Source organism: Pangasianodon hypophthalmus, chromosome 14 (genome assembly GCF_027358585.1).
Source record: "Pangasianodon hypophthalmus isolate fPanHyp1 chromosome 14, fPanHyp1.pri, whole genome shotgun sequence".
NCBI lineage: Eukaryota > Metazoa > Chordata > Actinopteri > Siluriformes > Pangasiidae > Pangasianodon > Pangasianodon hypophthalmus.
In genome coordinates, this window is record NC_069723.1 from 24544451 (window position 1) to 24567634 (window position 23184).

Below are 23184 nucleotides of genomic sequence, written 5' to 3' on the forward strand. Positions count from 1 at the left end.
TAGAGAGATTCACATGAATGATTTTACGCACTTATGTCCTTACACTATATGCCCAAACTATGTGTGTGTGCAGACAAGGATATGGAGAACATGTGAACAACACCGCGGTCAGAAACAGCACTGAAGTAAACAAACACACTCGAAAAAAAAGCAAAGAAAACAAGTAAGTACTGGAATCACTAATGCCTTGACATTTTACCTGGCTGAGGATATAAAACCCATAAAATGGTTGAAAAAGAGGGTCTTAATCCATTGCAACAAAAACCAAAACAATGAAATACGAATAGCTTATTTTAACAATGTTAAATAAAACGGTAACACCCACTCCACAGATATATTCAATATTTAAACTTATTTAAATGCTCACTTGCCTGTCAATCTTCCTTCCATGAATTGCACTTTTAAATACTGAATAACAGCAGAGGTGATGTGGCCTTTGGTGTAAAGAGTCTTTTTTTTAGTCTTTTTCTTTCCCTTTATTTTCATCAATAGGGAAATTACACTATATGGCCAAAAGAATGTACATCATTCCAGATTTATTCCCCTGTGTTTGCTGTTATAATAAGCTCCACTCTTCTGGGAAGCTTTCCACTAGATGTTGGAGCGTGGCTGTGGGGATTTGTGTTCATTCAGCTACAAGAGCTTTAGTGAGGTCAGGCGCTGATGTTGGGATGTCGAGGAGGTCTGGGGTTCAGTCGGTGTTCCAGTTCATCCCAAAGGTGTTCAGTGGGGTTGAGGTCAGGGCTCTGTGCAGGACACTCGAGTTCTTCCACTCCAACCTTCACACACCATGTCTTCATGGAGCTCGCTTTGTGCACAGGAGCATTGTCATGCTGGAACAGGTTTGAGTTCCAGTGAAGGGAAACTGTAAAGCTACAGCACACAAAGACATTCTATACAATTGTGAGCTTCAGACTTTGTGATAACAGTTTGGAGATTGCTTGGGGTGCACATACTTTTGTAAATTTAGATAGATAATACTGAAAAGACATTTTCCTTAATAATGTATCAAACATAATATTATGCGATATTTATTTTATTTTATCAAATCATTAGTTTTTTGGGCTTTTTTCCAGTTGGATAGTCTCATTATTTGGAAAGGAAACGAAAGTCAAACAAATGAGTGCAATTTTTAAACCTTTCAGGAAACGAAAGCGAAAAATTAAAAAAACACAAAAAAACAAAACCTTTTTGGTCCTTCTGGCTTTCCGGAAGCGAGTCACGTGGTCTAGAAAAGTTATAAATAGAGGTGCAGCGCGAGCCGTCTATGCTCGAGCGCAGATGAGAGTGACAGTATGGCGTCCACCAGCCGGTTAGTACATTTTTAAACATTCTTTTATGCCAGGTTTCTTACTAATAGTTTGTTTTCCCATTATATCTGATATTATTAGGAAAAATACAGACATTTACCTCTGTCTTCGTGGTGATTATGAGAATCAGTGGTGCTTCTGTTTGGAATAAAAGAGCTAGGATGTCGTGGCGAACAACAGGAACGGCGTCGTGTCCCAAATGGCTTCCTTTGGCACTATCCTAGTGCACTATGTAGGGCGCGTCGTAATGGCGCGTGCAGCCTATCTAGTGCACTCGCGGCTAATAGCGGAGCCGTTTGGGACTCAGCCATCGTCTCGGCTTGTACTACTCTAATGGTAGTTGTTTTAAAATATATATATATTTTTAAAAATAGGAAAATAGTATAGTGTAGAATGAATTCAGAGGCACCTGTATTTAAACTAAAATCCGACTAAAAAAAACGAATAAAACGATAAAACCTAGCTAACAAACTTATAAATATTACGCAAAGATGTGTTTAAAAAAAAAAAAAAAAAAAGCTAAGCGGCTAGCTAAACAAATATGCACGTGCACGTTAATATTTAACTATATAACTAAATTTATGTACATTTATTGATTTTTTTATTTTCAGGAAATTGTCTGACAAGTTAATGAGAGCTGATATGCGACAAACCCGGTTGTTGTTGTTGTATTTTTTTATTTATTTTTTTGCTAGCTTGCTAACGTGGCTAATAAGAAATGGCTAACCGGCTAACTTCACATTAAATAAACTCGTTTATGAAATATTTACATATGTCACATTTTAAGATGAAAATCTGAAAAACTCGAGGAAGCTAAACATGATTATAAATCGTCTGTAGTTTTGTTTGTGTTGTTTTTTTTCCCCACCCCGATATATTTGTGTGTTTGTTTGGCGTTACGTGATTACATTCTTCATGCGCAACTCCCGTGGCTGCGTCTCAAAATGTCCGCTCGCGCCCTACATAGTGCACTACATTTAAATAACAACCGTTACATACTTAAGTGCACTACGTGATCCGTAATAGGGTTATTGGAACACAGCCACTGTCACTGTCGTCAATAGAGAAGTACAATAGACTGACAGGCTGAAAATGTACAGCAGATTTTATTAGAATAAAATTAAATAAATTCTATAAAATACCTCTAACTATTATGATAATAATCAAAAATGTTTACGAAGATGTTTTTTAATTTCTTTTTTAGATCCGGATCACTTTATCTATTTTTTTTTTAATACAAAAGAGGAATTTGTCCTTCTAAGTGCAAATAAAAGCATAAAAAATAAGTAATAATGCTAAAATATAAGTAAATAAAAAATATTATTTAAAAGAAGTGTGTCTTGCTAAGCACAAAAAAAACTTACACTAAAATAAACCAATAAATAGAACTAATAATGTAAGAGAAATGTGTCCTGTTAAGCACAAATAAAAAATATATAATGTGTAAATAAAATATCAAATAAATAACAAAACTAATATTTAAACTACATTTTAATAATAATAAATAAATAGAAATAATAAAAATACGTTCTTTTTTTCTCCACTGTAGTGAGATATGTAATATTAGAATATATGAAATATTGTTTTATCTTTATTTAGAATAAAAAAAAAAAAAATAAAGTTGTAATTTAAAAAAATGGAATAAATACATTTTCACAAAAATACATCCTGATAATTTATATTAATTAGCGCTCATTAGACAACAGACATAACGATCTGATCAGCACTTATAATTTTGGTTTCGATTTCATTTTCTTTAGGAACAGCCCTAGTGTTTTTCTCACATTTTTAAATGTTTTACACAAAGATATAAAACTTGCATTCGAATAAATACAGAAATAAAATGTGCTAAAATGACAGCTGTGCAGCACACAGGCCGAACGTCCTGTGATGAGGTGAACAGGGTGTAAAGGGAAAAATACAAATCCTGTAAATCAGATGCAAATATAAATACGATATGGATGTCCAGGGTCATGTGACCTCCACTGATTTTGACCCGAAGTGTCCTTGTGTTAGACATCGTGGTGTGTCGTATGAATAAATAAACGATCGTGTCTCTTCCTCTTTACCTCAGTGGAGATGCTCTTCCTAAGGTGCAGTGCCCTAATCACCCCGACGCCCTGCTGGTGGAGGACTACCGCGCCGGCGACATGATCTGCCCCGAGTGTGGCCTCGTCGTCGGTACGTACTCAGATGTCAAGTCAAGTCGAGCTTTATTGTCATTCTGATACACGTGTGGACTTATAGTGGAACGAAATGTCGTGTCTCGCAGGACCACGGTGCTACGTACAAGTTAAACATAGAAGTATAAGAATCAATTTAGGTGACTATACACACTTTACAAAAACTTTACAAAACTATTCAAAACTTTACATAAGATACTTTACATGAAATTGTGCAAAAGAGATATTTTAGGGGAAGCAGCGCGTAGTGCAGTGAACAAGTAAACATATATTATCAGACTGAGTCTTTGTGTGAGAGTGTGTGTCTATAAAAAGTGTTCAGTGTACATTCAGGGAAATTGGGAAGATGTCTGGAAAACGTCTCATAAACTCACCGGTGGTTCGTTCCTAATCGCCCTGTATAGCGCGCTACGATGAATTAACGGCTGCTAGATCAGTGGTTCGCAACCCGCGGCCCGTCGCAAATGCAAATGCGGCCCAAGACGCTGACCACGTAAAAAAAAATTAATTAATAACTTATAGTTTTACAATTCATACATATATTTTTAAATGTATTAAACAAATGAAAGTTTGAACAGTAATTTTTATCATATAAAATAATTTTGGTGATCACGTATTGTTTTCAGACACGCGCACATTTTACGCACACAATTACAAGAGCGCGCTCTGGCAGATTTAAAACAGTCATCAATTTATGATCAAAAATTTGACAAATTTGTTATTAGTGGAGAAAAAAAGATGTGAGGAAAATACTAATGAAAGAACACATGCAAACGCCAGGTGTCCCATTAATGGTAAGTAGAATTATACTCTCTATTAATAATAATAATAAATCTAATTGTAAGCATTTAGATACCTTAATATCTGGTTAGTTTGCACTGGTGACGTCGTATGTAAATGATACTGAAAAAAAAAAGGTTGAGAACCACTGTGATAGATCATAAGACCGATTTATACTTGCTGTTAAAGGTGCAGTGGTCAATTTTTTTATTCCTTACTTGTAGAAATAACCTGGAAGATCTGTAGAACGTAGTCAAAAGTCGACAATAAAACCTGTTTGGGAAGACACTTAAGTTCCTGGGGGCGGAGCTTCGTGAACGTGGGCGGGATTCATCCAAATGTCGAACCCATATAACCATAATCTTGAAAAAAAATCTTGAGCCATAATCTTGAAAAAAAAAACAAACTTAATCTTATCTAATGCATCTTTAATTACGCGTACGCAAGATGGCCGCCGCATGTATCCTGCGTTCTTTTGGTACGTCCAAGAAATGAACGTGATGCGTTACGTCCGTGTGATGCAATACCAAAATAAATACCGAATAAACAAATTAACGTCTTGTCTCAAATCGCGTTCTGACAGTATATACTCTTCTAGACTGTTATTGAGTACTAACACTGTAGCATTGGGCGAGTGTCAGGCTTTTGTCTGGTTCTTGAGATGTAGTTGGGCTCCAACCCTCATTAATGATTTTACCTTGAACGCAGTTCACGCAAAGGTACGTCTAAAACCTCTCAGAATGAGCTGCTTTATTGTACGCCGGATGGATGCATGCTGTTGTCTCTCAGCTGCTTGTTACAGGGTTAAAGCTGATTTATACGTGCTGTTATCTGCGTGTACGTGACCTAAGATGGCCGCCACAGTCATTTGGTGTGTCTCTTTGCAAGAAATGAACGTGACACGTCCGCATGATGCAATACCAAATTAAATAGTGGAGGCAGAGTAGCATCATGTGACACTGTGTCCACTACTGAACAAACTAACATCATGTCTCGCATACTTATATACTATTCCAAACCATTAACGCTAACGGCTTTCCTATTACAGGTAGTGTTTGAATTTTAAATACTCTTAATCTTAACAAAAGCTCTGTTTTGAATGCTAGTCTTCTGGATTTTTTAAAATAAATAAATACTTTTGAATGTACGGTGAGTGTTTTTGATTTCAGATGCGGATCATGACGACAATCACAACGACAGCAGAAAGTTTTAAAGAGAAACAGATCTCGTGTTTAACGTCACTGCGCACGAAATCGCTAAACATTACAGTTCGACCTGGAAACCAGATGACACACAGAGATGTTTCGGCTCTGACGTGGCGTCTAGGGGACGCCGCTTTTAATCCTCTGGATTTACGTAAGATACGTAAGCGAGCATGTAAACACTGCCGCTCGCATAGGAGCTGCGCTTGTAACATTCAGAGTTTCACAGCACAGGAAAGTTTTCAGGACAGAGGAGTTTGCGCTTTCCGGTTTTTTAGTACACGACAGGCTGCATTTCTTTCTTTCTTTGTTACTTTCTTTTTTATTTTTTTTGAGCGAGAGAGAGAAAAGAGAGGCTGGTGAGGGATTGACTGTTTATCGCAGCTACAACGTAAATGAGAACAGAAACTAACTCGTCTCTCGGACATTCCACAACATTAAATCTAACTATAAACTGTTAAAATGTGTGACATTTCATTTCATTAATAAATTAAACATTGTATTTATTGACATTTTGCCATGATATAGATGGACCAACATCTCCAGACTGCGGTTATACGAAAATAATGCAGTTTGTATTTGGTTGTGACTCCACTTCGTGTCGTACGTCAGCACGGCAATAATATCGATATACAGTTGAAGACAAAATTATTAGCCCCCCTATGAAATTTCAGTTCTTTTTCAAATATTTCCCCAAGTGATGTTTAACAGAGTAATGGAATTTTATCACAGTATTTCATATTATATTTTTCCTCTAGAGAAAGCCTTATTTCTTTTAATTTGCCTGGAATAAAAGAATTATTTAACAAAAATAAAAAACTGCTAAGGTCAATATTATGAGCCCCCTTAAGAAATGATGTTTGATTGGCTACTTCCAATTACTGGCCTAATTAATCTTTCAAGCCTTTAAATTTCACTTTAAGCTGAGGATTAGTATCTTGCAAAACAACTTGTAAAATAATTTGTACTGTCATCACGGCAAAGACAAAAGAAATTAGTTTAGAATTGTTAATGTTCACAAGGGAGGAGAAGGATATATACACGTTTATCAAAGTGTTGTCAAGTGTCAAGAACTGCCGTGAGAAGTATTATCAAGAGGTTTGAAGACACCCACACCGTGGAGAACGAGACTGGCAGTGGTAGGAAGCGAAAGATTTCAAGAACTTTGGAAAGAAAACTAGTGAGAGAGGTTTCCAAAGACCCAAGAACAACTTCCAAGACACTACTGAATGATTTATTCAAGTCTGGGATTGATGTCTCAACGAAGACGGTCACTAGAGCCCTGCACAGGAATGGACTGCGAGGTTGCCGACCAAGAAAAACTCCACTTCTGAAGAAGAGACACCTCCAGGCTGGACTGAAATTTGCCAAGGACAACCTGGATAAAAATGATGACTAATGGAAACACGTCCTTTGGTCAGATGAGACAAAACTAGAGCTCTTTGGCCATAGAGATGTTGCCTATGTTTGGAGAAAGAAGGGAGAGGCACTCAACCCGAAGAACACCGTTCCCACAGTGAAGCATGGTGGTGGGAGTATAATGCTGTGGGGATGTTTCAGTGCGTTTGGAACTGGGAATCTCGTCAGGGTCGAAGGAAACATGAAAAAGGAAGACTACAAGAAGATTTTGAAAGACAATCTGCAACAAAACTTGGTTTGGGTCGACGTTTTGTCTTCAAGCATGATATTGACCCAAAGCATACCTGACTTCTGGTGAAGAACTACCTCCAAATGAGCAAAGTGAACGTCCTGGACTGGCCCAGACTTGAGTCCAATAGAAAATCTGCAGGACACACTGAAGACCAGAGTCCATGCCAGGAGACCAACAAATCTGGAGGATCTTGAGAGATTTGCTATGGAGGAATGGGCTGCAACTGCTCAGGAGACATGCCTGAAACTTGTTCAGAACTACAGCAAACGACTAAAGGCTGTTATCCACAAAAGGGATACGCTATTGACTATTAACATCAGAAAGCTAATAATTTTGACCTGTAGACTTTTTTAATTCTTGGTTATAATTTCGTTTCTATTCGTTTTACAAAAACTCCAAGTTTCCTAAATAAACTATCATGTTTAGAAATGCTGTGTTGAAAAAATTTTTCACTCCATTAAACAGCACTTGGGAATTGTTTGAAAAATAATGAAATATTTCATAGGGGGCTAATAATTTTGTCTTTACGACATTTTTATGTTACGATAGTGTCAAGACAACCGATGATGCATCAAATGTGTTTAAAACAATGATAAAGGGTTCCACGTGTGCTGGAAATTAGCGTGTAAATTAGCACGTAGTAGCGTGTCGAAGATCTTACAGGATTTCCCCAGTAGCCAATAGCGTACGAGACGCTTCACACCTCCGTTTAAAGCTTTTAAAACGACGTGGATGTGCGAGCGTAACCCCCTCCGTGTTCCTCATCCTCGGCAGGTGACCGCGTGATCGACGTCGGCTCGGAGTGGAGGACGTTCACGAACGAAAAAGCCACCAAAGACCCGTCACGTGTCGGTGACGCCCAGAACCCGCTCCTCAACGGAGGAGACCTCACTACGATGATCGGAAAGGTACGAACACTCGGAGAAGACGTCTGTTAGCTACGTAGTGTTTTTTTTTGTACTTAATGTGTGTGTGTCATTTGCGAAAAATCAGATTATGGTATAAAAATGCTGTCGTATGAAAAAATTTTAATCTCCCCCCCTCTTCAGGGAACGGGTGCTGCGAGTTTCGATGAGTTCGGCAACTCGAAATATCAGAACCGGAGGACGATGAGCAGCTCGGACAGAGCTATGCTGAACGCCTTTAAAGAGATCAGCACCATGGCGGACAGGATAAACCTGCCACGAAACATCGTCGTGAGTGTCGTCTAGACCCTTAGAATTACCCCAAAGTGTGCCGTTTGTCTCGCGCGCACTATTTAGCAATATTTTCTAAATGTTTCTCAGTTATTGTGAGATCTCTGAGAACTGGAAGTTGTTGCTTTAGAAATATTTAGGAGGAAAAAAGAGTCTTTTTAATTGCTATATTAATGACTGTAGTAGTAATAATAATAATAATAATAATAATAATAATGTTATAGATCACTTCTCATACACATGGTGGTAAGTTGAAGTGCTGTACAGTCAAGTAGTAAAATGAAATGATTAAAAATACACGGAATAAAATGAAGAAAAAAAAATTCAATAAATAAAAAATGGTGAATAATGAAATAAAAATAGAATATATATTTTCCAAAAAGTGTAAAATATTTTTAAAGTGTAAAACATAAGAAAAATGTAAAAATTTCAAGTTTTATTAGTTTATTTAATTTGTAATTTATTTTCTTTTTCATGGTTAAAAATGAAATGGAATATATTTTATTAATTAAATATTAAATTATTTATTTATTTAATTTCTAATTCATTTTCTTTTTAATGGTTAAAAGTGAAATAGAATATATTTTATTAATGAAATATTAATTAATTTATTTAAATTTTTATTTAGATTTTTAAAAAATACACAGAATAAAATGAAGAAAAAGAATTCAATAAATTAAAAAAAAAAGGTGAATAATGAAATAAAAATAGAATATATATTTTTCAAAATGTTAAAATATCTTTAAAGTGTAAAACAAGAAAAATTTATATATTTCAAGTTTTATTAGTTTATTTAATTTCTAATTTATTTTCTTTTTCATGGTTAAAAATGAAATGAAATATATTTTATTAATTAAATATTAAATTATTTATTTAATTAAAATTTTTATTTAAATTTTTTAAAAATACATGGAATAAAATGAAGAAAAAAAAAATTCAATAAATAAAAAATGGTGAATAATGAAATAGAAAATAGAATATTTATTTTTCAAAAAGTTAAAAATATTTTTAAAGTGTAAAACAACAAAAATGTAAATATTTCAAGTTTTATTAGTTTATTTAATTTCTAATTTTTCTTTTTCATGGTTAAAAAATGAAATGGAATATATTTTATTAATTAAATATTAAATAATTTATTACTTAATTAACTTTTTTATTTAAATATTAGTTTATTTAATTTAAATATTTAATTAATTATTTTATTTATTCAATAAATTAATTAATTTAATTTTTTAAACAAAGAAATAAGGGTATTTGTAATTTTTTTTGTGTGTGTCCACTAGGATCGTACGAATAACCTGTTTAAGCAGGTTTATGAACAGAAGAGTCTGAAGGGCAGGAGTAACGACGCTATCGCTTCAGCATGCCTCTACATCGCGTGCAGACAGGAGGGAGTCCCCCGAACGTTTAAAGGTAAGAAACTATCCTGTCTCTGTAGGAAATACTTTAATTTATTTTGTTTTTTTAACAATTTATCGTAAACGTGATACAGTATAGACGCGGCGGGAGAAAAAAAAAAAAAACCACAATCCACAGTATTATATTTACGATTATTTTTATTATTGTCACTCGAATCTGTTGAATCCAAACTTAAAAATAAGCAGCCTGTAAATAACGTCACCCTAATATCTACAGTTTTAATTAACAGACGAAATATATATATATATATATATTAATATCGCACATTTAAAAATGTTCCTGAATTAAATCTGTACTGAAGGCGGCTGTAGAGTTTATTTTAGAGCTTCTTGACTCCTGAAAGGTTTGTGAAACATGACGCTGAATCCCCAATGAGACGCTGTCGCTGTTTTTATGACACGAGAGCATGTATCTTTAATCCACATTAAAAGTATGTGAACAAAATTCGAATAAGACGTAAGAACTTCCTGTTGTGAGAACTTTATTTCTCAGGGTTTGATGGTTAGTGGAGGGTTTAACTCCTCTAGTCCTGACATCGATATTACTAATCAGCTTACTAGTTGTTAGTTTAGTATTTTCTCTGGTTAATGTATGTTCAGCCAATGAAAAGGCAGCATAGCAGGTGCTGCGTGATGCTGATTGGTTGACAGCATTAATCTGGTGAACATCTACAACGGTGGAAGTGTTTATAAAGGCTTTGGAAGTTTGGATGGAAAAAAAAATTGGTGGTACGTATATTCAATTTATTTACTAATAAATAAAGATAATTGACGATGGGCTAGTTTGAGACTTCTGGATTAGTTTATATATATATATATAAAAATATATATATAAAATGTCTTCTCACAATATGTCTAACATCCCCATGTTCTATAAAATCTTATTTACAGCTCGAGCAAAGTGAAGGACCTTTTATAGCTGCTGCTGTTGTTGAGACTGTTGGAATGTTGTAAAATTTTATCTCTGTAATACTGTAAGAGTTTACGGAATATCCTGTTTTACATACCGTGATCTTGCCATGAAAATAGCCATTGTTGCTGACATGGCATTAAAAGAAAAATAAATAAATAAATAAATAAATAAATCTCGAGCTGTGACTTGCGTTTTATGCATTTCATCCAACGATTTTTTTTTTTTTTTAGATGAGTGTAACGCAACCAAAAATGTGGCCCAAACTTATTAACTCAAGGACTTGCAGTAGCGATCGACAGCACGAGGAAGTAAAAACGCATGATAATGAACGAGCTAATCATGTTTATTTTATATAAGATTTGTTGTCATGGCAACAAATCCGACGAAAGACTCTGTAATCTTTATAGAAAAGAGCGCGTGGTTTGTGTGGTTTGTTCATATTATATCTTTATGTCTTGAGGCTTGAATCTAATCAGTCATTGTTGTGTGAATGTCTGCTAATTAGCAAAATAGTAAAATATATATATATATATTTATAGTCACTTTATTCTGAGTATATTTTATAGCATCATTAACGTTCGCTGTCTGTAATTCCTCCTTGTCCAGAGATCTGCGCCGTGTCCCGGATTTCCAAGAAGGAGATCGGCCGCTGCTTTAAGCTCATCCTGAAGGCTCTGGAGACGAGCGTGGACCTCATCACCACCGGAGACTTCATGTCCCGTTTCTGCTCCAACCTGGGCCTGCCGAAGCACGTGCAGATGGCGGCCACCTTCATCGCCAGGAAGGCCGTGGAGCTTGACCTGGTCCCGGGACGCAGCCCGATCAGCGTCGCCGCCGCCGCCATCTACATGGCCTCTCAGGCCTCGGCCGAGAAGAAGACGCAGAAAGGTGAGGCTCCGTACAAAGGTTGTTGATTTTAGTCTTTCTGGTCTAAGAACCGCACCAGTAGACGGCATTTCCACACCACGGCGCTGCTGAATTCTGGATTCTGATTGGTCAGAAGGCATTGATTAATTTTCTAACACAGCAGCTCTAACAGTAGCGCGGGTTTATATTAACGCGCTCGTTCTGATACGTTATCGTTTCTATAGTAACAGCTCATTCACGGGGACGTGTACAGCAGACGCTGCACTAATAATAAACAGATTTTAAAAAATGTTAAGTTTTTCCGACATCTTCAGGACAGAGGAGTTTACGCTTCTTCGCGGTTTCTCGGTAACATGACGAGCTGCGTTTTTTTTTTTTTTTGTCTTATTAAATTCGAGAGAGAGAAAGAAAGAAAAGCTGGTGAGGGAACGACTGTTTATAGCTGCTATAACGTAAGTGAGAACAGGAACTAGCTTCCACAAGAATAAATGTATGAAAACTATGACCTTTGATTTGTTAATAAATAAAAAGTGTAACAGTTGGTAAATTGCTGTGGAGTAAGAGGAATAGAACACTTTGGGACGTGCTGTTAGAGGAAAATAATTAAATTCAGAGCAGTAACACTAACTCTGCTTCATCACATTTATGGAAGGAGTCTCCAGTGTTAGAGATAAAGCTGTAAGTTTAAGTTTTCCGACGTCTTCAGGACAGGAGTTTACGCTACGCATGTTACGTTTCTCGGTACCACGATGACAAGCTGCGGTTTTTTTTGTTTTTTTTTTAAAGAGAAAAAAGATTGTTTATAGCTGCTATAACGTAAGCGAATCAAATTGCGATAATTGGTAAATTGCTGTGGTGTAAGAGGAATCAAACCCCGGTGGATGTGCTTTTATAGGAAAGTAACAGTATCTCCGCCTCATCACACCATCCCGTCACGTGACATTTGCATTACGTTGTATGTGAAAGCTGTTAAGATAAGAACCGTAGAGGAACTTTACGATTTATTTATATTTTTTTCCCCTTGTATAGAAATCGGAGATATAGCCGGAGTAGCTGACGTCACCATCCGCCAGTCGTACCGTCTCATCTACCCACGAGCCGCTGATCTCTTCCCTCCAGACTTCAAATTCGATACGCCAGTGGATAAACTGCCTCAGCTGTGAAACACACACACACACACACACACACACACACACTGTTCTTTCTATTCTGGTTTTCTTTTGTATTTGATTGCGAAGGTTTTGCTCTTTACCCCGATGTGGCGATTTTTGAGATTTACAGGAGACACATTCCACGGTTTAGCGCTAACCGTAGCTCAGACCGTACTGAAACCACGTTTCATTTGTGTGTATATATTACTGTACAGAAATCACGTGAGAATTTAATTGGTGGACACAACTAAGCCGATTTCATACTGTAAACATTTTCTTTTGTAGGAAACGAGTGAGTTATTTTGTTTAGTGTGTTTGCATTGTATTTAGTAATTTAAAACAATAAATGCTTTTCAGAAAAGCACATCAAGTGTCTGGTGAATTTATTTATCTATTTATTTATTTATTTATTTTTAAATGTTGGATATACATCTACGACCCCATCCACATTGGTACCCCTCGTTTACGTTTTTGAAAACGTTTACACAAATGGCGTTTTCGAAAAACATCTCAAAGTATTTTGAAAAAAATCTTCATGCAGTGAAGCACCAAATGTGTTTTTGAAAACTTCTCCACGCACAAGAACAGCACTTTCTCAGAAGAATCTGTGTATGTGAACTCTTTTGAAAACATCTCCATCCACACAAACAAGTTTTTTAATTTAAATATGTTTTTAAACTTTCTGTTCACATGAAAACGATTTGAAAGTCCGTCGGTCCAGTAGGTGGCGGTAGTGTGCCATAAACAGTTAAACGTTAAATGTTTCAGAAATAACACTAACAGGTGCGTATTGAGCAGGAGAGGAGGCGGAAATGCGTAAAAAAACAACTAAAACTATCTTTGAAAGAAAAAATCGTTTTCAAACATTTACGTATTCGTGTGTAGGAGGAGTTTACAACGTGGAAATAAACAACGTAACACTACGGTCTCCTAACTACACAACACGATAGCTTAGCAACATTAGCTAAGCTAGCCAGCTAGCTAAACGCAGCACCGGACTAACATTAGCCAGCTAACACGCAACTTTAATGTTTCAGTAGTAGCTATGTACTAGCGGTCTCCTGGAGAACTTTTACACGGTCCGTTTTTTTCACAAAGACGATAAAAACACAGCTGATCTTCAGGTCTTTACGTCTTAATTCGTACTTCATTTCATTCAATAAACAGTGTTCAGAAAGCTTCGTGACTCAAAACGATGACAAAGTGTTTATTTCAGAATTTCATGGAAGTACAAGTTTTAGGTTAACTCACTTCGGAGCTACGTTTATATGTTTATTGACAATCTGTTGCTCTGTACAATGTTTTGACCCCCCCCCCCCTCCCCCACCCCGTACATGATGATTCTCAATGACTCGGTGTACATTCACAGTATAATAATAATAATAATAATCAATCAACATCCAAAACTTTATAATGTTTTCCGTATTTGCTTAGAATGTTACATTATAGCCAACAGCTACTCCAACATACGCTATCCTCCGCTAATCCTTACATTCTACCAGCCGGAATAAACTCATCGCTTCATGCCGTGGCGATTTGACCCACAGCGGAGAGTTCTGTCCGTGATTTCGGAGTCGCTGTATCTGTTTATCTACGTCCTGATTTCGCTAAGCGACTGCGTCAACAAGAGCAAGGTTACGCTAATTCAGGTGTACTACCATAAAATACTGTTTAACTACACAACACAATAGCTTAGCAACATTAGCTAAGCTAGCCAGCTAGCTAAACGCAGCACCGGACTAACATTAGCCAGCTAACACGCAACTTTAATGTTTCAGTAGTAGCTATGTACTAGCTAGCTAAATTTACTAGCTAGCATACTGCTGTATTAGTGTGGGTGCATTATATGCTCCAAGTATATCAATCAGATGCCAACCTGCTGCAGTGCATTGTGGGACATCCGGATACTTTCAGAAATTATTTATATATAGTGCGCTAGTAAAAACTATTATGATGATATTATGATTATATTATGAAAATACACACAAATAATTTGTATGTAATTTAAACAAATCTGGCTAGCATTCGGCAAAATTTTTCATGTAATTAAAACAAAATTCACTAGCAAATTAACTAACATTGGGCTAACTATTAAAACGGGTAAATTAAAAAATTAAAATCAGATCTCCTAGCAATGTGTTAGCAAGCTAGCTAACTTAGTGATCTACTGAAGTAATGTTGGGTAAATTATTTTGACCACAAGTCAAAAGTTCTAATGCAACGTAGCTAACATTAACATCGGTGTTACTATTATACGACGAATTCACTATAAAGCTAGCAAACATTTGGCTAAATATTATGGAATTGATTTATAACTGAATTCACTAGCAAGCTAGCATAAATTTAGGCTAATTGTTATAATGTGCAATGTAGCTGGGTAATGTTAGCTTTGAATTTTTATTGTTTAATTATAACCACAAGCCAGATTTGAACGTTACGTGAATTATTGTGATTGTCGTATAATCAACTTTGCGAATTTTGATGAAATTTAACGTAACGTACCTAGTTGACGTGTCGTGTCTTAACGAAATCAGGACGTGTGTAGCATACGTAGCATGTTATCACGTTGTAGTAAGACAGTTGTGTCCATTAAAGAACAAGGAGGCGGAGCCTGTAGTGGTAAATACACTCCTGTAAAGCAGTGGCACATTTATCACCATATTCAATATTGTTACCGTGGAAACGTTAAAATCTCAGTGTTTCCTTCCCTTTTCAGGAAGAGGTGGTGTAGGTAGGCGGGACTTGTGCTCTGGAGATTAAACCTTGAGCCTCGCACTTTTCCTTCTTCGTAAAGAGAGTGAGTTTCTTGAACGCCTGCTCCACGCTGCTCCTCGATTAGAAGGTTCTAGTTTGCGTAAAAGCGTCCTGGGTGCGAGAGTGGAACAGGAAGTGGAAGCAGAGCCGTGTTCACAGTGGTTAATGAGGTCTGGGTGAGCTAGCGTGCGTGGCGTGTGCGCGCGGTCGCTAACACCAGTCAGCGATGTAGTCGAAGTCAGCGAACATCTCCTGCTCGTCCCGGCTCAGTGGGCGTGGCTCTCGGGGAGGCGTGAGCACCGGCGCCTCCGACGTGAACTCGTCGTCAAAATTGCTCACGTCGCTCGCTCCGTGGATCGTCGGCACGAACGGCGGCTTCACTTTCTTCGCCAGCAGTCCGTTCCAGTCGATGTTCTGGAGGAGGGAACAGTGGAGTAATGAGGGTCAATGTTTACTTAACACTTACAGACATTTCTCTGCTTAGCTCAGGTTCTTCAGCGGTTCTGCTGAAGGTTCCTCATGATTTAAACACTGCGTTCTTCTGTAAACCAGGAACAACTTCTGAATGGCTTCAGAGAACATCCTACGTTCATTTTCCGCCATTTAGCTAACAAATGATTAGTAAAGTTTGTTCTATAACGGAGACAGAGTGGTTTTGGTAAGGCAAAAGTGTTGAGGAAAAATACGGGATTTTGTACGAAGTATTTTATACGGATTTCTAGTGAGCGATCGTTAAAAACGTCGGAGAGTAAAACCGTATTTATCGTAAATTTAATCGTAAATTCCCTGTTAATTTGAACGCAGATCCAAAATCTATAAAACTCAGACTTTTGGTACATTTTCAATTTTCTGGTGACAAAAGTCTTTTTTCTCTTTCATTCCCTTTCTGTTGCTCCTTCCTTCTGTCCTTTTCTTACCCTCCTGCTCATCCCTTTCCTTCCCTTTATTTTTCCTTCCTTCACTTTCTTTCTCTCCTTCCTTTCTTTCTCTCCTTCCTTCAGTTTCTTCCTTTCTCTTTTTCCTCCTCTTTCCTTCCCTTTCTTTCTCTTTCATTCTTTCTGTCCTTCCTTCCCTTCATTCTTTTTCTTTCCTTTCATTCCCGCCTTCATTATCTTTCTCCTTTCGTTCTCTCATTCCTCATCTTTCCTTTTTCTCTCCTCCCCTCACTTTCTTTCTCTCTCATTCCTTTCCACCCCCTTCCTTCTCTTTCTTTGCCTCTCTCTCTCTCTCTCTCTCATCCCCTTCCATTTCCTTCCTTCTCCTTTTCTTTCTGTCCTTCTCTTTCCTTTCTTTCCCTCCTTCCTTCTTTTTCTTTTTCTCTATCATCCCTTCCTTTCCCTCTTTCTTTCTTTCTCTTTCCCTCTTTCTTTCTTTCTTTCTTTCTCTCATTCCTCCTCTTTCTCACCTCCCCTCCTTCCTTTACTTTCTTTTCCTTTCTTTCTCTTCTTTCTCTCATTCCTACTTATTCTTTCTCTCCCTCCATCCCTTCCCTAAATTGCATTCCTGGGATAGCAGTGGTATTTGAGGAGGTTCTGTCCTTCACGCTGAAACCCAGCAACGTCACAGGTGTGAATCATGCGCTGTTTACCTGCAGGGAAATTTCCCTCCATTTGCTTTCGTGTGTCTGATCTAATTTGCACAGAAGCTCTTAATTCAAATGTCGCTGGAATCTGTGATGAGCACGTACACAGAAAACGGTCGCTGTGTCACACGCTAGTGTGAACGTAGGGTTAATGATATTCACTCACTCGGAAGAACAGATGCTTCTTGACTTCCTCGGCGTCGCGGTCTCCTCCTCCCAGACGTCGCTCGGGATTCCTCCTCAACAACTGCACGAAATATGAACATTACGGCTAATCATGCTAATGTGCACAGCGTACATCAGGCTGCTGTGATGAACAGGGGTAATGTTCACAGCACTCACTCACCCTCCTCATGATGGAGATGGCCTCGGTGGAGAGGAACCTCGGGTAGCGCACCTCGTCGTTCACGATGCTGTCAAACACCTCCTCTTCATCATCACCGGGAAACGGAGACTGCAAGGAACCACACTCTTATAGCAGCTCATTTGTTTGTACACGACCGATTGACCAATCAGAAGCCGAATTTTATTACGCAACTCTTTTCAAGCCCTGAAAATTATTTATTAAAATGGCCGCCATACAATGTTAGTGACTCTTTGAGTCACTTGGCTAACATTAACTTAGCTAGATAGTAATGCTAGCAATAAACCCCCAGCTAAAGCAGATCGTTAGCAAACTAGGTCATGCGTTAGCTATGATAGTCTAAGCAGAGGTCCGTTGTATTATAAAGATTTCTATCACGGCACTGCTGAATTCTGGATTCTGATTGGTCAGAAGGTGTTGATTAGTTCTCTATAACAGCAGCTCTAACAGTAGCGCGGGTTTATATTAACGCACTCGTTCTGATACATTATCGTTTCTATAGTGACAGCTCATTCACGGGGACGTGTACAGCAGACGCTGCACTAATAATAAACAGATTTTAAAAAAATGTTAAGTTTTCCCGACATCTTCAGGACAGAGGAGTTTACGCTTCTTCGCGGTTTCTCGGTAACATGACGAGCTGCGTATTTTTTTTTGTCTTATTAAATTCGAGAGAGAGAAAGAAAGAAAAGCTGGTGAGGGAACGACTGTTTATAGCTGCTATAACGTAAGTGAGAACAGGAACTAGCTTCCACAAGAATAAATGTTAGTATAAATGTATGAAAACTATGACCTTTGATTTGTTAATAAATAAAGTGTAACAGTTGGTAAATTGCTGTGGAGTAAGAGGAATAGAACACTTTGGGACGTGCTGTTAGAGGAAAATAATTAAATTCAGAGCAGTAACAGTAACTCTGCTTCATCACACCTATCACTGATTATTTTACGATAACCGCAATACATGGAGTGTGTGTGTGTGTGTGTATGAAAAGCCTCACCTCGCCGACCAGCATCTCGAAGATGAGCACTCCGAGCCCCCACCAGTCAACAGCTCGGGTGTATGACGTCTCCGTTAGCACCTCGGGGGCCAGGAACTCTGGAGTACCACAGAAAGTACTCGTCCGATCCTGGAAGCCCATTCCTGACACACACACACACACACACACACACACACACACACACACACACACACACACACACACACACAGAGCATTGATGGTGACTAGCTAGCCAAGTCTAAATTGAAATGCTCTGTGTTGAGTGAATAAAGGCATCATCTCTCTCACCTTCTTTACAAAGACCGAAGTCTGCGATTTTCACGTAACCCTCCGTGTCCAGCAGTAAATTATCCAGCTTCAGATCTCTGCAGGTTACATTTCACTACAATCATTTCCACGCTCACATCCTCCACAGGAAGTAAACATTAAACTGCGATAACTGTGTGGACATGTACGTGAATGTTTTTATACCTGTACACAATCCTGTGCTCGTGTAAAAACTGTAACCCCAAGACGACGCAAGCTGCGTAAAACCTGCCAGAGGAAAGTGACAAAAACAGTAACGAGTGAAATTAAGAGTTACAAAGCTAATGAGGCTAACAAGTATGAAAAGCTTATTCTTCAAAACAGAGAATTAAAAGTGTGACAAAATCACCAACATCCTGCACACACATTACTATTTCATGACCTCGATTTAATATCTCGTGGCTTCATGAAGTTGTTTGCACGAGAAACTGACGGCATGCAATATAACTAAAAAGCAAAACAACAGGCTGTGCTGGATCAAGTGCTATTCTATGTGCTGCTGAATAATGAGTGAGGAAACCATTTTGTTAAATTAAACCAGTGATTATTGTGATCATTACAGCTAGGACTATTCATGCAGGAATATATTAGCAGTATAGTACTAAATGTATTAGTCTTTTTATGTTTTCATTTTTAAATTGTCTCTTGCTTTTTCTTTGCATTGTATTATTTTTATAGCAAAGACGAAAAAAAACCACCATTTCCTTCTTTAGTGCCCAGTTTTTTCAGGTTTAAAGGGAAGTGTTTGTGTTTAAAGGTGGTGTCTAGATGTTATTGAAAAACAACTGTCTCAGACACTTCTACTCGAGAACATCTGGAAAACTCACGTGATTTTAATAAAGTGGAGACCAGAAATTTGACTTAAACAGCTGCGTAACCCGACTCTAAATACACGGAACCTTTCCCACATTAAAATGCAGGTTTTTGACTCTGAGTATGATCCGTGATTAGGGAAGTGTTTAGCACTGACATGGCACGTGATCCATGATTAGGGAAGTGTTTAGCACTCACATGGCACGTGGTTCTGAGAAGACGTCAGCGTGGATGTGCATCATGAGGTCTCCTCCTGCTGCGTACTCCATCACGAAACACACGTGCTCTTTGGTCTGGAAGCAGGCGAACAGGTTGACGAGGAACGGGTGCCGAACGCTGTTCACCGTCTCGAAGATCCTCTTCTCACACATCAGGCTGCACGGATAACGCACTGAACTTCAGCATCGCTACTCATCACAAACGTTCATCTCACAATGTCAAAAATAATACACATTTATCCCGCACCTGTCAACTTCATCACGAGCCACGATGTCTCCTTTCTTTAGAGCCTTGATGGCGAACATTTCTCCTGTGATGCTGTACTCGGCTAATAAAACCTGTGGATGAGACACAGCCGAGTGGGAAAGGCATCGTAAACTACTCAAACGCTGCGCAAAAAAAAAAAGGGAAAAAGAAGAGGAGATGTGGGCAGGCGTGGGAATAAGGAACATGTGAATGAAAGAAAGGAGGGAAAAAGAACGAACAAACAAATCAGATACAGAAAAGAAGGAACATGTGGATGAAAGAAGAATGTAAGCAAGAACAGATGCATAAAACAAAGGAAGAAAAGAAAAACAAAGAAAGAACAGAGAAAAAGGAACATGGATGATAGAAAGAAAGAAAGAAAGAAAGAAAGAAAGGAAGAAAACCAGCATTAAACACTGTGTAATTTTAAGAGGTACCTTTCCAAAATGGCCGCGTCCTAACACTGCGATACATTTAAAGTTTCTGAGACTGAAGTGGAACTGCTCTTCCTCTTCATCATCCTCTTCCTTGTCCCTAAAAATCAGTACATCAAGGGCATGAATAATTTAATCAGTAAAATCACACGGAATGCTAAAGAGTGACAGTAGGTAAATAGTTATTATTAGTGAGGTTAGCTAGCGTAAAAAGCAGAAGCAGCGCATCACCTGATCTCCCTGCGCTTCTGAACAGTGATGAGCTCCAGCCGCGGCGTTTCGAGCTGTGTATCATCCCCCGTGGTGTGTTTGAGCTCTGATGTTCCCACTACGCTGTTCCTGTTGTTCAGGAAGTCGAAGGATCTCAGAGTGTCCTGTGGAGAGGGGCGTTCAACATTTAGAATAACGCTCACACACGTGAGACGTGAGCTGGACGTGGATAAGCGTTTAGCTCCTTGCATTCCGATCAGAAGGTGTTGATTAATTTCCTAGAACAGCAGCTCTGACAGTAGCACAGCTGCAAATCACAGGTTTATATTAACGAACTCGTTCTAATGCGTTATGGTTTCTATAGTAACAGCTCATTCACAGGGACGTGTACAGCGAACGCTCCACTGATAATAAAAGGATTTAAAAGATCATTGATATTTTGTTAGATGTTTAACATTGATGGAAGGAGTCTCCAGTGTCAGCGCTTTGTAACAGTCAGAGGTAAAGCTGTAACTTGAAGTTTCCCGACATCTTCAGGACAGAGGAGTTTACACTTTCTGCGGTTTCTCAGTAACATGACAAGCTGCGTTTTTTTCTTCAAGAGAGAGTGTTTATAGCTGCTATAACGTAAGCGAGAAACAGGAACTAAGTTGTTTCGTGTACGTTCCATTACATTAAATGTAACTGTAAATGGATAAAATGTATGATGCATCATTCTTTAATAAAAATTAAAAAATTGTAATCAATGGCAAATTTCTGTTATAAAAGGAATAAAAAGACTTCAGTCTTTTTAAATGTCTGTATTTTATTGTATTCTGTGTTTTAAACTCCACTTTGTTAGAAAATAGTTAGTTAGTGCAAAGTTTCCCACAGGATATATAAGTCTTTACTAAAAAAAAAAAAGTCCACTCAGATGGGATATTTATTACCTGGGATATTTACAGTACTGTGCAAAAGTCTTGGCACCCCTTGCACTTTACTGTATGTCTGCTGCTCATTTTATAGAAGGTAAAAGACATAAGAACGACAGTCCATAAAAACTAAACGACAGGAAAATCTCAGAGATACTCCGATAACAATTACATGTAAAATGAACCCTTTCTTATGAACTGGAATGTTTCAGCACACACTGACTGTATTTAAGGCTGTTTATTTAAAATTGGTGTAAAAAATGTAAGTGTTGTAAGACTATGTGTGCTGCCTTTTACACCAAAATGCCACAGAATAAATGAATAAAAGATTCAGCAGCAGTGAATAAACAGAATGATGCATTTATTCTGTTTAAGCTGTTACTTTTCTGATCATGTGGTGATATTGAATTATAAACAGTGATCTATCAAAGTCGTTCTACCAAAGAATAGTTAAAGAAGAATGAAGTTAATGTTTAGGAATGGCCAAGTCAAAGTCCTGATCTTAATCCTGTAGAAATGTTGTGGAAGGACCTGAACCACTCACAGACATATAATATCAGATCATTTTCCTCAATAAATAAATAACCAAATATAATATTTTTGTCTCATTTGTTTAATCGGGTTTATCTACTTTTAGGAAATCTGAAAATCTGATGATGTTTTAGATCATATTTATGCAGAAATACAAAAAGGGTTCACAAACTTTCAAGCACCACTTATTTCCTGTACTGCGAAAAAAGCTGCATGAAATGAACTGAATAAACATTAAAATGTGTTTAATAAAAAGTGATTAAATGTGGTGAAACCCGGCCCTGTCCCTCTCCAGCAGGCTACGTTTAAAACCGTTACTGCGTTCTCGCTGAAGTCAGAATTTTACTTCGAGTTTCTCCTCCATCTTATTAACAGTATCATCTTCTTACCTTTGTGTTTAGGCTTCAGTTTGTACTTGCTGGTCATCTACACACACACACACACACACACACACACACACACACACACACACACACCTCACGATTTAGTCTGGATTATAGTTTTGAGGTTGCAGTGACCCTCGTACGTGATGCGACGTGTTTCTTTTATCACACTCTCAAGGTTTCTGATTTCGCAGCGCTGTAGAAGAAACCAGTCTGAGGCAGTTTTATGGTGAACCTGCAGTCCGGTGACCTCGTGTAACTCTGTCTTTACTCCTCCACTGTTACACTCATCATGTGATCATTCACCATGTGATCAATAAGACATAGATCCTCCTTTTCTCTGTAACCAATCGTGTGTTAGAATGATGACGTATAAGAAGTGATGGAGCTGTGAGTTTGTTATTAAACTGCTCTTCACTGAGAGTATAATATACTCTCTCTCTTTTCTACGCTATAATAAACACCTGTTTGACTGAGCTTTTGGACTCAGCATGTTTCTTTAGTTAGTTATCTTTGATAAAAAATGTAAAACCGCTACAGCATGCATGGCACGCGTTCTGTTATTTTATGCCGTACTGTATGTTCCTCTCCTTCCTCCGTGTTCCTGATGTTCTGACGTTACCTGCACTTGTTCTTTGTGGATCTTCTCGTCCTGTAGCGTTTCTCTGATTCGGCCCAGTGAGTAACGCTTAGATCCAGACGTGGCGTCTTTATCGAAGTCCAGCTTAGTCACCGCCGAGTCACTGCGGAGATTTCATTTAA

General features: G+C 37.9%; 2 protein-coding genes across 2 annotated transcripts in view; one reads left to right on the top strand and one right to left on the bottom strand.

Annotated features, from left to right (window-relative positions):
- Positions 1 to 1184: 1184 nt before the first annotated feature.
- gtf2b (general transcription factor IIB) lies at positions 1185 to 13035 on the top strand. The gene is made up of 7 exons (XM_026935030.3): positions 1185 to 1312; positions 3385 to 3491; positions 7901 to 8034; positions 8176 to 8322; positions 9606 to 9735; positions 11260 to 11541; positions 12550 to 13035. The coding sequence occupies exons 1-7, from the start codon at positions 1296 to 1298 to the stop codon at positions 12681 to 12683; spliced, it is 951 nt and encodes a 316-aa protein (XP_026790831.1). The 5' UTR covers positions 1185 to 1295; the 3' UTR covers positions 12684 to 13035.
- A 951-nt stretch (positions 13036 to 13986) lies between these two features.
- Positions 13987 to 23184, bottom strand: part of pkn2a (protein kinase N2a) — a 37596-nt gene continuing 28398 nt past the window's right edge. Inside the window, exons 12-22 of the mRNA XM_026935004.3 lie at positions 23045 to 23165; positions 20619 to 20761; positions 20391 to 20487; positions 19954 to 20045; positions 19687 to 19863; positions 18841 to 18903; positions 18658 to 18734; positions 18370 to 18512; positions 17354 to 17461; positions 17174 to 17254; positions 13987 to 15839 (exon numbers count right to left, since the gene is read on the bottom strand). Of these exons, the coding sequence (XP_026790805.1) occupies positions 15636 to 15839; positions 17174 to 17254; positions 17354 to 17461; positions 18370 to 18512; positions 18658 to 18734; positions 18841 to 18903; positions 19687 to 19863; positions 19954 to 20045; positions 20391 to 20487; positions 20619 to 20761; positions 23045 to 23165 (1306 nt within the window). The 3' untranslated portion in view covers positions 13987 to 15635. The remainder of the gene's footprint in view (positions 15840 to 17173; positions 17255 to 17353; positions 17462 to 18369; positions 18513 to 18657; positions 18735 to 18840; positions 18904 to 19686; positions 19864 to 19953; positions 20046 to 20390; positions 20488 to 20618; positions 20762 to 23044; positions 23166 to 23184) is intronic.

What these genes read in the sequence shown, in the direction of transcription:
- gtf2b (XM_026935030.3), top strand. An exon ending in TCACTACGATGATCGGAAAG is followed by an intron (nt 8,035 to 8,175) that starts GTACGAACACTC and finishes CCCCCTCTTCAG; the next exon opens with GGAACGGGTGCTGCGAGTTT. An exon ending in AGTCCCCCGAACGTTTAAAG is followed by an intron (nt 9,736 to 11,259) that starts GTAAGAAACTAT and finishes CTCCTTGTCCAG; the next exon opens with AGATCTGCGCCGTGTCCCGG.